Source organism: Haemaphysalis longicornis, unplaced genomic scaffold (assembly GCF_048455015.1).
Source record: "Haemaphysalis longicornis isolate Haplotype H1 unplaced genomic scaffold, Haemaphysalis longicornis Haplotype H1 scaffold_6, whole genome shotgun sequence".
Classification (NCBI taxonomy): Eukaryota; Metazoa; Arthropoda; class Arachnida; order Ixodida; family Ixodidae; genus Haemaphysalis; species Haemaphysalis longicornis.
In genome coordinates this window covers 205478829-205492211 of record NW_027526407.1, presented here as the reverse complement: position 1 = coordinate 205492211, position 13383 = coordinate 205478829, and the positions used below count along the sequence as shown (strand labels likewise).

Here is a 13383-nt window from a genome sequence, read left to right as displayed (position 1 = left end):
GGCCTTACTATATGCAAGCGTAGGGGCAACACGAGCAGCCTTAAGGCACGGGCCGCAGCCGGAAGGGCTGGTGGGCTTTCGCCGGCGCAACAGAGTTGCAGCCGGCTTGTAAAGAAAGCGTCACATGCCTTCGGCCAACGCCTTCAGCGTCCTGGAAGCCTCTCCCCGAACGGACCCCTCCGCAGGGCGCGCATTCGCGTTCCGGCGAGAGGGGGGTTCGGGAATCATTCAACAGGACCAATGAGGTGAGGTTAGCTCGACTACCAGGGCGGAGCGCCCGCTGCGTGACAGTGTTTTATAGCCGCAATGGTCGCTGCAGCCTTCATCTCAGGCAGGAGTTTGAGAAGACGAGCCGGCTCGGCTGTGCACAGTGGCGCCGAGACGAGCCGGCATTTCGGGGAGAGAAGGGAAAAGCGCCGCGACACGCCACAAACCCAGTGATCGCGCAACGGCTTAGGCGTCAGGATCCCCACACTCCCTTCACCTTAAATGCCCTCGCTGGTCTTAGAACAGTTGACCGGCCATCGCCCAGGCATGCAAAAGACATCAAAGAGTAGAAAAGTATGCATGCATAGGGCAGTCTCAGTCCCCAGCCCATACAAAAATATTTACAAACTACACTACCAACACTACCCCCCTCCATCACGAATGATACATACAGGAAAACTACACGCGATTCTGAGCTACATAATACATAGTAATCGGTTCCACATGCATACACAAAATGAAGCTATTGAAATATACAATGATTACAACGAACGCGACACTATAATAATAATAATGGTAATAATATATACATGCCATGTGATACTACGGTACATATGGTTACAAAAAGAAAGGAGCACACACTACAACTACAAAGGAATTAGGGCCGGATAGCAGACACAGGCATGTTACAAAGTACGGTAAACTGCTACGAAAAGTACATTATGTGCAAAAATCCCGACGAGTCCCTTTGGCGGGTCTCGCCAATGTCCAGCAATTGGGAGCGCAAAAGGTTCTCGGTGGAACGTCCAGAAGGCGAGATAGAGGCTCGGAGTGCCGGAACAAGCTCACCCCTATGTCGAAACAGCAGCGGGCCCTTACCGACACAGGGGCAAGCAGGCTTGTGTGGACCCGCGTCCCGACGGCAGGGCGACAGCGCCCACCTTCTCAGGCCAGTGACGACTTGTGACGAGGGGGTGCCGGGCAGCAGGGGACGTGGCTTGAACAGTACGCCGGCAGGTATGATGACCACGATGGCGCTGCTCAGGAGTGGGCCTCGCGGGGCACTCGATGGGTGCCCCGCCAAGGAGCGACCTGCGCTGGTGGTCACCGCTGCTCTGTGTGAGCGAGGCAGCAGCCGGACGACAGTTGTTGAGCCCTGGTGCCCATGACGCATGGTGCGGTTCCGATGACACCGCCATATTGTCCGCGTCTGGAGAGGGCACCTATGCCGCAACTCGCAACTGGCCGCCAGTCCCGCCCTCGTCGGTGCAGGGCAGCCCGGCCACGTTTGCCTGCTGAAGGCGGTGCGCAGGGGGTACATGCCGTTGACCCCCGAGTCAGCACAGCTGTTTAGGGCCCGGTAAAGTTAACGACGCGGGAACCCTTCCCCAATCCGTCTGTTTCTCTGCCCGTGGACGCTAAACCACACTGGTGAGGAACCACATGACGGAGGGCGCACCGGACGAAGCAGAAGCCACTCGCGGAATGCACCGTTGGGTTCGCTGAACCCGGCAGAAGCACACACCACACGCACTCACGAATACCCGCACAACATGCGCGTCACAGAGTTCGTGCCACCGGGGCCAAGTTCCTTCGCCACAATGCGGTGCGCCCCACTCGTAGCGTACGCCCGGCCCGCGTTTTCCAGGAAAACCCAACCTCCCGGTGGCATTGAGTATATGGTCCCCCAAAGTCTGGCCTGCTCTCCCAACTTCACATAGTTCACGAAAGCCGGGGCCGCGGATGGCCGAAATCGGACACTTTCAAAACAAGCCCTTTACTTCTCGAACCCCGCGTGCGAGGAGCAGGGGAATGTCCTCGAAGACCAAGCGAGCTTCCACAGCATCACCCTCGCTCTGCAGCCAACACCGTACGCCTCCGAAAGAGCAACTCCAAAAGAAAGCTAGCCCTTGTCGCTACTTAGGAGTAAGTAGAACGAACCATAGAAGATAACTCGTCCTACATGCACAGACTAAGGAGGGTTCCTGTACCCAGACAAATAACTAAAAAAACACATAAGAGAGACACAGCTTTACATCGTGCAAAAAAAGTAACACTTAACGCCTTCAGCAAGGCCAAACAATCGAACCATACAGAACCATGTAAAAAATGCCTTCACGCTACACGCTATGGTACAAATGGTCAACACAACTCCATCCTGCATTGCAGTGCGCTAAAGCAAGCACACAAAATAATCACCCAAACAAATGGGTACTAAATAGACCATTCGCCCTCAGCAGGCATAAAATGGAACATGATACTACAAACAACGCCCCGCAACATGCACACTTTTACAAACAGAACAAAAAGAGAAACATTTGCTTACAACTTGCTGGAGGGTAGAGGAAACTGACCACACACAATGGGCTGGGGCGGCCAGGGTGGACGCGCTGACTGAGACTCAAAGAAGTGGTCAGCACGGGCGGCGAAAGTACCTGCCGTTTAGTCTCTATGATTACCGAGGCGACCTTTTCGTGACGTTATATTGATCAGCCGGCCGAGAGAAGCCTGGATCTACGTGGGTGCCTTGTCATCACCGCGCAGAGCCACTGTGCTCTAGCGCCAAATAGTCAGCCCGTGACACCCTATCACTAAAGCTCTGCTTGCTTCTCGGCAAAGGTCCCTTCAAGTCACAGGCGACTATCTGCCAAGGACGCGCACTGTCAATTAGTTTCATCATTCCAGGCCGCTTTCCACCGCGTGCTTCCACCATTTGACAGACATGGCTGAAACGGCCACCGCTAAAATAACTCGCTTCGTGCCGGGCTAGGTCACGGAGTGACTCAGTTCACCGAAAACGTTGGAGCGGCCTAAATGATCGGCCAATGGTTCGTCATGAGCGTAGCGCAGCAGTACGCACCTCAGAACTTGGTGTTACCATGCTGAATGGGCCAATTGCTCCGTTATCGGTGGCTACGCACTTCAGCGCCATTCTTTTGTCATCCAGCAGATATGAGTCCCCCGCGGCGTCGGCGACACACGCTGACTGCAGCCCCTCCGCGCCCACAACAGGACAAGTTGCATCTCGGCGCGCGCCCGCAGCACCACCAGCTGCGTCTCGGCGCTCTGTCTCCCTGAGACCGTCGAAAATCCGGCGACAAATCGGGTCATTCTGCTGGGCGGCTAATAGCTCTTGACGGCTGAATGCGACTACCGTGCACGCGGCATCGCTTCCCCTTGCTCCCGCAGCCATCGCCCACCCGCTTTCCGGCGGCTTGGCGTTTGCGAGAAGCGCCTCTCACTCTCCGCCCTGCAGGGTGCCCGAGTCGGCACGAGTATTCTCAACTCTGGGCTCTCTCTCGCCACTCGACGGCTGCGTGACTGTTTCGCCTCCTTCGCGGGCGCTCGGTGTGGCGTCGCCGGCTGAAGTCACACCTGGACAGTGAATCTTGGTTGATTACGAAGCACGAGATAGCGCGTCAGCTACCACGTTTGTGCACTACCGACCGGGGGCGGCAACAAGCATATATCTCGCGTGCACTACTCCGAGTGGCGGCTGTGGCTATTTTCCCGGAATACGTACACCGCCGCTCCAGTGGGGCGCGGTTGCACCGTCGCACTGCCCCGTGGGGCTGTGTTAACGAGGGGTGCACGCACACTTGCCTACAGAGGGGCTGTCACCTCGTCCCCGCCGCAGCTACCGCTAGCGGACGGTGGTCCAGCGTCGTAGCGGTGCATAAGCATTAAAACTGATTCTGGTTGCGTACTCAGCTTAATTAGCGGCCAAAGGCTAATGAGCCACTGGCCCCACGTTGGGCGCCAGTTTGTGGTCTCTCTACCTTCAATATGCATAACCCTAGCACTGCACAAGGCATGCACTCATGCACACTGCGAGGAACCACCGCGGGTTCGAGCTATTTGAGCACGCTCCCGATACTGAAACGCCGTCGCGCCACCTTAACACCGCCTCTGTTGGGCAGGTGGAGAAGGGGGCGACAAAGGAATATGCCCAGGGTACGGAGGGAAGATGTTTATTTTATACTACCGTTCTAGTCACATATTTTACAGACCCAATTACATAATTTACAGTACAGGTACGTACTTCCGGTTAGGTGAAAGGGGCGATGGGGCGCCACGCGCAAGTGTGCGCGTCGTCGGCGCAAAGCCAGTGGGCTCTTCGGTCAGGGCAAATTCCGGGGTGCGCGCATGTTGTGCGCGCGAGCATCGCCGTGCTGGCCAGATCGGCTCGCAGCAGCGAGGGAGACGGGGTCCATTCGCTCACAGGCACGTACCGCACGGCGTGATTGTCGAGTGGTAGGTACGGCCTTACTATATGCAAGCGTAGGGGCAACACGAGCAGCCTTAAGGCACTGGCCGCAGCCGGAAGGGCTGGTGGGCTTTCGCCGGCGCAACAGAGTTGCAGCCGGCTTGTAAAGAAAGCGTCACATGCCTTCGGCCAACGCCTTCAGCGTCCTGGAAGCCTCTCCCCGAACGGTCATCTGCGCAGGGCGCGCATTCGCGTCCCACCGAGAGGGGGGTTCGGGAATCGTTCAACAGGACCAATGAGGTGAGGTTAGCTCGACTACCAGGGCGGAGCGCCCGCTGCGTGACAGTGTTTTATAGCCGCAAGGGTCGCTGCAGCCTTCACCTCAGGCAGGAGTTTGAGAAGACGAGCCGTCTCGGCTGTGCACAGTGGCGCCGAGACGAGCCGGCATTTCGGGGAGAGAGGGGAAAAGCGCCGCGCAACGCCACAAACCCAGTGATCGCACAATGGCTCGGGCGTCAAGGATCCCAACAAGACGTAAGGCGGAATAGTGAATGTTTCGGTGTAATCTTCTTTAAATGCTATGTTTTCATCCTACTCATTCTGCGCATGTAATCCTTTTTTACAGTCTTCGGGCCATGGACAGGCAATCCCCGGAGCTTCAACAGAAATGGCTGGGATACTGGATTATTTTCGCGTCACTGAACACCTTTGAATGGGTGTTTGTCGCCTTTCAAAGGACATTCAGCAAGATATACCTTGTAAAGGTGAGTAAGCACTATCAAACAGTATCATCTTATGTGATTTTACTTTAGTGGCACCTTATTGCATTTGAGACGCATTTAGTTGTGCTGTGTTCAATGTTGGCCAGTTTACGGCGGGAAGGGGCACAGTCAAGCTGACGCTGGGTCTATCTTCCGACTCGTCAAGAACCAATAACCAAGAAACTCAAATGACATCCTTACCCGCCGTGGTGGCTCATTTGCCTAGGCAGTGCGCTGCTGAGCACGGGGTCGCGGGTTCGATTCCAGGCCGCGGCGGCCGCTTTTCTGATGCAGGCGAAAAGCAAAAACGCCCGTGTGTAGGAGATTTCGGCGAGCGTTAAAGATCCCCAGGTGGTCGAAACTAATGTGAAGCCCTCCACTACGGCGCGCCTCATTGCCTGCGCTCCGTCGGCACGTTAAACCCTACAATCAATCAAATGACATACTTGGAAACATCAGCAAATTCTAAAGCTTCACCTTAGTAGGAGACACAGCATGCACTGAAGTGGGTATTGAGCCATGCTGGTTTAACTTAATCAGGGGAAATACAGCCAGCTGGCACACGGAGATAAAGAAGACCGGACACACAGGACCACTGAACAGACGGTCGAGCCCAACCTAAACTCTTTTACAGCGGAGTGGAGTTTTGTACACAACTATTTTACGCATACAACATAGGATCTCCTCTCCTTCATACTGCAGTTCTTTCCCCCCGCACGAAGCGCAGGTCAAGTATATGAGTGCTTGTTTTGTTTCAATAAACGGTTTGGTCAGGGTTCATGTGTGTGCATTCTAGTTTTTGTCAGTGAACGCGGAACGCCGAATGTTCAGGCTGCTGACGAAATTGAGCACGCAGCTCAAGCAGTGATTCCCGAGTAATTGTTAAGCATCAAAGTAATGGCTACGCATTGCCAGATAAATTTGGACATAGGCTATCACTAACGACTCTCGATGTCATGCTAACAGCGGCCTTGCGGCTGTGCATCCGAATTGCGTTTGTGTAGTGCTCATTATGCCTTCCCCTTTATTACTGAACGTCCTCTCCATTTACCTACCCAGACGATATCGATATCTGTTTGCACCTAACCACACACTTCCTAAACGCTCGCTCGTGATGGCCGAACGGAGTCCTCCATCGGAAAACTGTTAAACACAGGCACGATATGTCAGGCTGGAGAAAGAGCATATACAGGATAAAAAACTGGAATAAAACCTGAGAAAAGCAAAAACCACGGGAAAACCACAACCAGAACATGCATAATCGCAACCAACGTATGTAGGTTTTTTGATGAACGCAGCGATTCAGAGATAAGTGTGACCAGCTTCGCCCTAGTAGTACAAAGCAAGAGGCCGAAGGGGTTCCATACATAAACCTTAGCATGGGCTAAGGAACGTGCCTTCAGGGTGTGAGAAATAGTTTAAACGGACGCTTACCCCTCTGGGCATAAACACAGAAAACGCCTCATAGCATCCCACTGACCATCAATCTCAGCCAAGGTCAAGCCGGCGCCTCGCGACCATGGCTGCGCGAAATGAGAGCGTGTCATTCTTCTCAGCTCCAAGGAGTAGTAAGGGGTGTGGAGAAGATAAGGTGTGACCAGTTTTTTTTAGGTACACGCACGCTCCACAGTATTTATGGTGATTTGTAATTGCACACCTGTGAAAGTAAAATAAAAATCTACCGTGTCCAGTAGTAACCTGCAATTCACCAGGCGCGGAGGATCAGTGGCTGAGGCACTGGCTGCTGAGCCCAACGACGCGAGTTGCACACTGTCCACAACGGTCGCTTTTCTTGTGGGGACGAAAGACGCAAACGCCCGCATGTTGCGATTCGGGCACACGTTTATGACACTTACAAGGTCATATTATTCCGGGGCCCTCCAGTAAGGCGGGTGTCACGGTCCATGTGTACGATCGGTGCGTTAAACACCGCACATTTAGTCAACCACCTGTCATGCGAGTTTGCAATCAACCCCGTTATGTTATTACTGACTTTTGTCTGGTTATTCTTACTACTGAATAGATGTAAGAATACCTATTCTTAGATATGACACGAATTCTTTCGAAATGAGTCATATGCAAGAACCAAAACCAAGTCAGTAAAACTGCACCGACGAGAAAATACCAGGCAATTTTACCCTTGAAAAACGGTGGCTAGAAAGTAGGTGACATATTTCACTCCAAACGTGTACGCAGACAGAAGTTCTTATCGAAAATGAGCAAGATCCTGTTGTGACACAGATCAAAGTGAGCCAAAGTGAGCCTAATGGGTTTTCGCTTTTGGCGTGGCTCTCTGGACTGTTTCGCGTGATTTTTGAAAAGTTTTGTATGCTTTTCGGAGCTTACTTAATATTAACTAAGACAGCAACTAATACGCCATGGGTGAAAGATCTGTCAATATACGTCGAAGAAAAATTGGACAGAAGAAGTGAGCGATATGAAAGTTAGAGATGTGAAACAATATTTTTTTCTCGTGTCCCCTTTCCTACGGAGTGGATCTGGTTATTAATATTTTAATCCCATATTTACCATTAAATACTAAACATATTTCCTCCTGCTTACAAGCCATGGTACATTTTTCTGTCGGTGGATACGAGCCAGTTCATTAAGGTATAGAAGAAGATGTGAACAGCCTTCTTGTGACGCATTTTAGAAATTTATGGCAAAGCAATGAAAAGCTTGCTTACTTCGTGAGGGCTTGCCTTCCCGCATGCCCAAGAGAATTATTTAAGTGGAAAATTTGAAAAGAGCTGCTCATGGTGCCAAGACGACTCACCTTCACTTCGTTTATAGCTGTGCTGTTCTTGAATCTCTGTTTCTATGTTTATTGCATTTTCCATGAACACTTCATTGTACCATTCTTAAAAGTCAATTGCCATAAAGTTTTACAGGAATGCCACGCCAACTTGAATGTCTCGATTCAGTACGAGCCCAATCCGCACTTATCGTACCATTATTGTACATCTCGTATTTAATTTTTTGTGGCCATGAAATTTCCCTAGCTGACATGTAAATATGTGATTTAAAAGCTTTCGCAGCATTGCATTTAGGTTCGCTGACAAATTTCCGTCTTTTTCTCAAATTCGGATGAGGTGGACTTGCCTGACTTCAAAAAAAAAAAAACGCCTAAGGAATTCCGGTAGCCCCAGTTTCCCTAAACGTAAAGAGACACTGACAGTATTTCAATGGTAAGCGATCTAGAACAGGGCGCACTGACGTACAGAACTCCTATAAGAAAGCCATGAGCTCAGAGTAAGAAGTAATGCTGCAGGAGGGAAAACATCTCTTCCTGCGACGGCCAGATAACGTCAGAAGCACTTGTCGCAGGTTAAGCTAGCGAAATCTGTTGCGGGACATAAAACTGCTCGGATCCGGCATTGGCATTCCTCTGCGCCACCAGAGCGAGGCGTCGCCACTGAACGAGTGTGGTCCGCATCATTTGGTTCCTGATGTGCCGCTACGAACTCCATCCATGGAGGAATATCGAGTTTTGTCCGTTTCATGTCGGCTTCAAAATGACGTTTTCGAGCGAGCCTTGATTGGCCGAAATCAGGCGACTCGATGTGACGCAGCACGTTCACTGGTTGCAGGTCTCGCAAGAGCAACTACTGCGTGCCTGGAATGGACGCGAAATGGGCGTCTTCGAAACAAACACCACTCGGAATTTCGCTCCAGCTTCCAAGCTTCTAAGTCTGCGATGCTTTTTATTGTGGCATTGACCAGGTCACTAGGCCACGGCCGCCACGATGGGGCTCCGGATCATTCCATTTTCGCTCTGTTGCCACGAGTGAAATTCCAAAAATGCCCTCCCGCTTTCTGAGATGGTGTGTACAAGAGGTGCACTCTGGCCTTTCCTCCGTGTCTCCATCCGAGCAGCTGCTGGTGCTGGCTGCGTCCGCCGCTCCACACCCGCTCTGTCCCGCCCGGGTGGTGTGCTCCAAGCTCCTCCGGCACCGGGTGTGGCTGGACGGGGGAGGCACGGCGCAGGGTGGCTACTCACTCGGCGCCTCTTCGGCCGCGCACTTCTCTGATGCTGCCACGTCGACCATGGACAACACCGAGGCGACGTCCACAGCCCGGCCGGCACCGAACAAGGCGCCACCCAAGAAGGCCGGCTCTGGTGGCAAGCCGCAGAAGGGGTGAGCCATACATGCATGTTTTGTAGCGTGAGCTACACTGGCCGACGTTGAACAGATTCGCGTGGCTCTTGGACAGCCGTGCTGTGCATGAGCGAGGAGCAGTGACGTCTCACGGCGCACCGCTTGCGCGCCGGAGGAGCCGCCACCGCCGCTATTGGATTGGATTGTAAATTGTTTCATCAGCAGTAAGCATGATAATCAGCTACTCCTAGAGAACTACGAAACCTAAGAATAACCAGGTGAACTTTAGCTCACGCTAGGTATATCCTGGTATAGCAGAGCTAAGCCACTGCTTATTTTTTTCCACCCGTGTTTGCCATCGCAAGCAGGAGCAGCAGCAGCGCAACTCTGCATACCCTGATAACTTGTGGCACCATATCTATTGTGAAAATTCCCTACTCATTAAGGCCTCTGTTGCTAACGTTAGATTTTCCTATGAATCAGCGTCTTGGCCGATATACCACTGGCGCCTACATACAGAAGGCGTCGTGGGTAATGTCATACTAACAGCGGAGATGAACCAGCAGTTTAATTAGCGAAGATGGCAGCATGTTACTGATTTTGCAGCCGACCATCACGATGCATTGTCTCAGTGTCAACCTCGTAAAACGTTGGCATGGCACGCTGCAGGAAGTGGTTGATAACTGATTGAGCAACCACCCATGCCCTAGAGTGCCCTACAGGCAGCTCTATGAAAGGAAGATTGTGGCTTTCTGGCCTTTCTTTTGTCAAAAGTGGCTGTCAAAAGCGTTTATTGCCCCAACTGAAAGATAGCTGGCCAATACCTCCTGCATTGCTTGATTGACGTAGTTTGAGCGCTTGAAGAACACCAGAACCGGAATAGAGAGAAATTTTTGGGGAAGTTATTATTGGGAAGAATAATTAATCGCATAGGTACTCCGTGACCTCCTATTCAAAATACTAGATATGTTGGCTGACTAGGTTTTAAGACCATTTATGATTTACGGAAATAATTTAAAAGACCCGTTGAAGGGGCTCATTATTAATAGAAGCCAAGCATGTGTTGCCTCCAAGCTTAATTCAGAAAGCATACTTAACGTATGCTTGAAACCAGCCTTTCTTAAGACTCCGAAAAGTGCCCGAATAAGAATAGGTTCCCGAATATTTTAGAAACCTTCCTTCCTTCCTTCCTTCAGGCTAACTTCAGTCATATTTCAGAAAACTTCTTTACCGGCCAACTGCACTCAAATTTCACCTCGACCAAATTTACTTTAAAGGTACAGTACGTACCACCAAACCAGGTAGTACATGGCTGCTGGCCTTATTAAACTCGTTGTCAAGTAGCTAGAAATAATTCAAATAGCACCATCGCAGGTGACGCTGCACCTTCCATCTGATCGCGCGAACAGCCATGAAGCGGAAGTAACATTGCATCCGCCCGGGTGCTTTTTCCGCCGGCCAGCCAGGAGAACGGTTCGAGCTCGACTGGGTGCGCTTCTCGTGTGGCTGCTGCGAGGGAGAAGCGTTCCTAAGCCATTCTAGCCAATTTAGCTTTGCGCGCAGGCTCGCTCCGGACGGCCGGCCGCATGCGGCCGATCGCTCGCCGTCTAGTACGTCACTTCAGCCTGGCCGTGATGGCCGCGTTCTTCTTAATTTCGGCTTCAAAGTCTCCACTTTTGTCCGGTATTTTGTGCCATGAACACGCGTAATTGAGCTGTCATACTTTGTATCTCGCAGTCTTTTTTCAAGAAGAGTATACGGAAAACGTTTTCAAGAGGTTAAAATTTTGAGTGCAGTTCCGAGTAACTGAGGCCCACATAGACGAGGCTAGCGCAGAGGTGGGCTGGACTTCTGCACCAAATGGGATGCACGCCCGCGTGGCGAGCGTTGTCAAGGGATCGAATCAATCAGCTCATTACACGGCCGGTCCCTTGTACGGAACTTTCGCTTATTATTACGGCACATATTTATTTGCCGCTTGCACTAGCTGTAGCATTAGAGATGACAATTTCTTTAGGAATTTCCCCACACTATCATCCCATTCCTCAAGTGCTCAACTTCGTTCTAGCAGTGAGTTCTTTCTCGCGAGTGGCGACAAACTGTAGCCGCACATCCTTGCGTGCTTCCGTGTGCAGACGCAGCACCACGGTGCCGGTGCCGGCACTGCGACACGTACACCATCCGTGCCGGTTTGCGAGTGGGTGTCCGGCCGCATCAGGATGGTCGGCGTGTGCAAGGATAATTTGGGCTTTCAGAAAACCTTTCCTTCTTTTGAGCTTTCCCAAAGCCCCGCGCAAGACTCAGAGAGCTAGCGTCACAGTCTGCAATGTTGGTCGGGAGAGGGCATGCTCCATATAGTTCGGGAGCTACCTTATCTGGAGCTTACTCTTTGAATCGATAGGTCCAGGGAAAGACCTTGTAGCAGCATCCGCAGCAGCACTATCGTGATGGGTAGGGTGTGGCTTCACACGAGAGGGAAGAAGACGAAGTTGGTTACCAGCCTCAAACGCCAGCACTACGTCGGCGTCTCTTTTCTCCGTGGCGCTGGCCCGTCGGCCACAGGCGTCATGCAACGATTGTGGGTGCGGGCTAAGCCTCTTTACGCGACGGCCGGCAGGACGGTAGGCTGTGGGACTGCAACCTGTTTTCATTGTAAGCTCGGTATTAAAGCGCAGCTCTTATGTGCCCGCTCCTGTAGTTTCGCGGCGTCCCTCACCGTCGGACCCGTTGTAACCCAGACATCTAGGAGGCACCTGAGATGTACCGAGGAGGAGAGCAGGGCGGAAGGGTGAGGGGGAAAGTGGTATGCCAAGGCCGCGCGAGACATGCTTGGCAGCGGCGGCGCACTACGAAATAACGCCAGAGTACAGCACGCTGTCGTGCGTTCACTGATGACGCGATCGCTTGTTAAGGAGAAGGAAGTACTTCCTGAGGCGAGGCTCAGTGCTGATAAAGCGAGAATTCGGAAGTGCATGCCGCCGCAGCAGCAGCTATGCGCCGTCGGCGAGAAGACGGCAGTTAGCGCTCAAATTTTGCATTTTGCCGCTTTTCTGATGGAAGCCAAAAGCGAAAACGCCCGTGTGTTCGAGATTTCGGCGCAAGTTAGAGATCCCAAGGTCGTCCATATTAATCCGGAGCCCTCCATTCCGTCTCATCGTTTGCGTGGCGGCGGTGCGTTAAAACCTCACAATCGGTCAATACTTAAGTTACGTTTCTTATTAAGGGGTAAGCAATGTTTAAGGGATACTTAATGATAAATTACTTCAGTATTCGTTTTTAAAATTTCGGATACACTACTCTCCGATTTGGTCGCGTAAAAATATCTGCATACACACGAGATTTAGTATTACACGTGCTCATATCTAACTGTCGAAAACGTGTGTGACCAAGATATTTTGGCACTCTCTACTGTTGCCATAGATAAATGAAGACCACAAGCAATGACAAGTCGGGGTGGCAAAACTGATGCCGAAATATTTACTTGCTCAGAGCTTTAATGTTTTCTTCATTGTCAGCTTTGCAAAGTTTGTAATTTAACCTATTGCTTTCTCTTTTCAGGAAATAAAGCGACCTGTGGGAGCCAGGAGACGCCAGGGACGCATTCGTGTCCTGCACTAACGATCGACTCAAGGCCGAAACACTGAGTTCGAAATTCTGCAACACGACCTCTTTAGACATTTTTTGCCGATCAAAATGGAGTGTCATAACAACAACCACCCGCATTGCTGCAATTATATTTCAGCCTGTGCAACTTGCTGTAACTACAGCGTGGTTTACTCCTTTTTGTTACTCACCATTATAACAGGGTGCATATTTGAACTGTTTGTGTCACTGAATGGCATTATATTGTCGTGTAGCCGAGAAAGATGCGGGGTTCTTTCAGTAAACAAGGTTTTTATGAGCGAACTTTAGTTTGAAAAAAAAAAAACCCTAGCTGCAAAGAAGCAGTCAATAAAACAACACGCACAGTCGAGCATTGGCGATTTAATTGCCGCGGCGTTTGAGCTGCAAGCTTTTATCCCTCAGTACTTTTCTTTCTCGAACCATCCAATGAGTTCGAGAACACTGAATAGCAGTCCAGTATAGGAACCACAGGGCGCAACCTCTT

At 51.3% G+C, this 13383-nt stretch overlaps 1 protein-coding gene across 1 annotated transcript; it reads left to right on the top strand.

Annotated features, from left to right (window-relative positions):
• The first annotated feature begins 8946 nt into the window (after positions 1-8946).
• LOC144142176 (uncharacterized) lies at positions 8947-13002 on the top strand. The gene is made up of 2 exons (XM_077673555.1): positions 8947-9314; positions 12834-13002. Exons 1-2 carry the CDS (start codon positions 8977-8979, stop codon positions 12838-12840), a joined length of 345 nt encoding a protein of 114 aa, XP_077529681.1. The 5' UTR covers positions 8947-8976; the 3' UTR covers positions 12841-13002.
• The last annotated feature ends 381 nt before the right edge of the window (positions 13003-13383 follow it).

Bases quoted from the DNA above. Each gene is read 5' to 3' on its own strand.
- LOC144142176 (XM_077673555.1), top strand. From the start codon at position 8,977: ATGCCCTCCCGCTTTCTGAGATGGTGTGTACAAGAGGTGCACTCTGGC.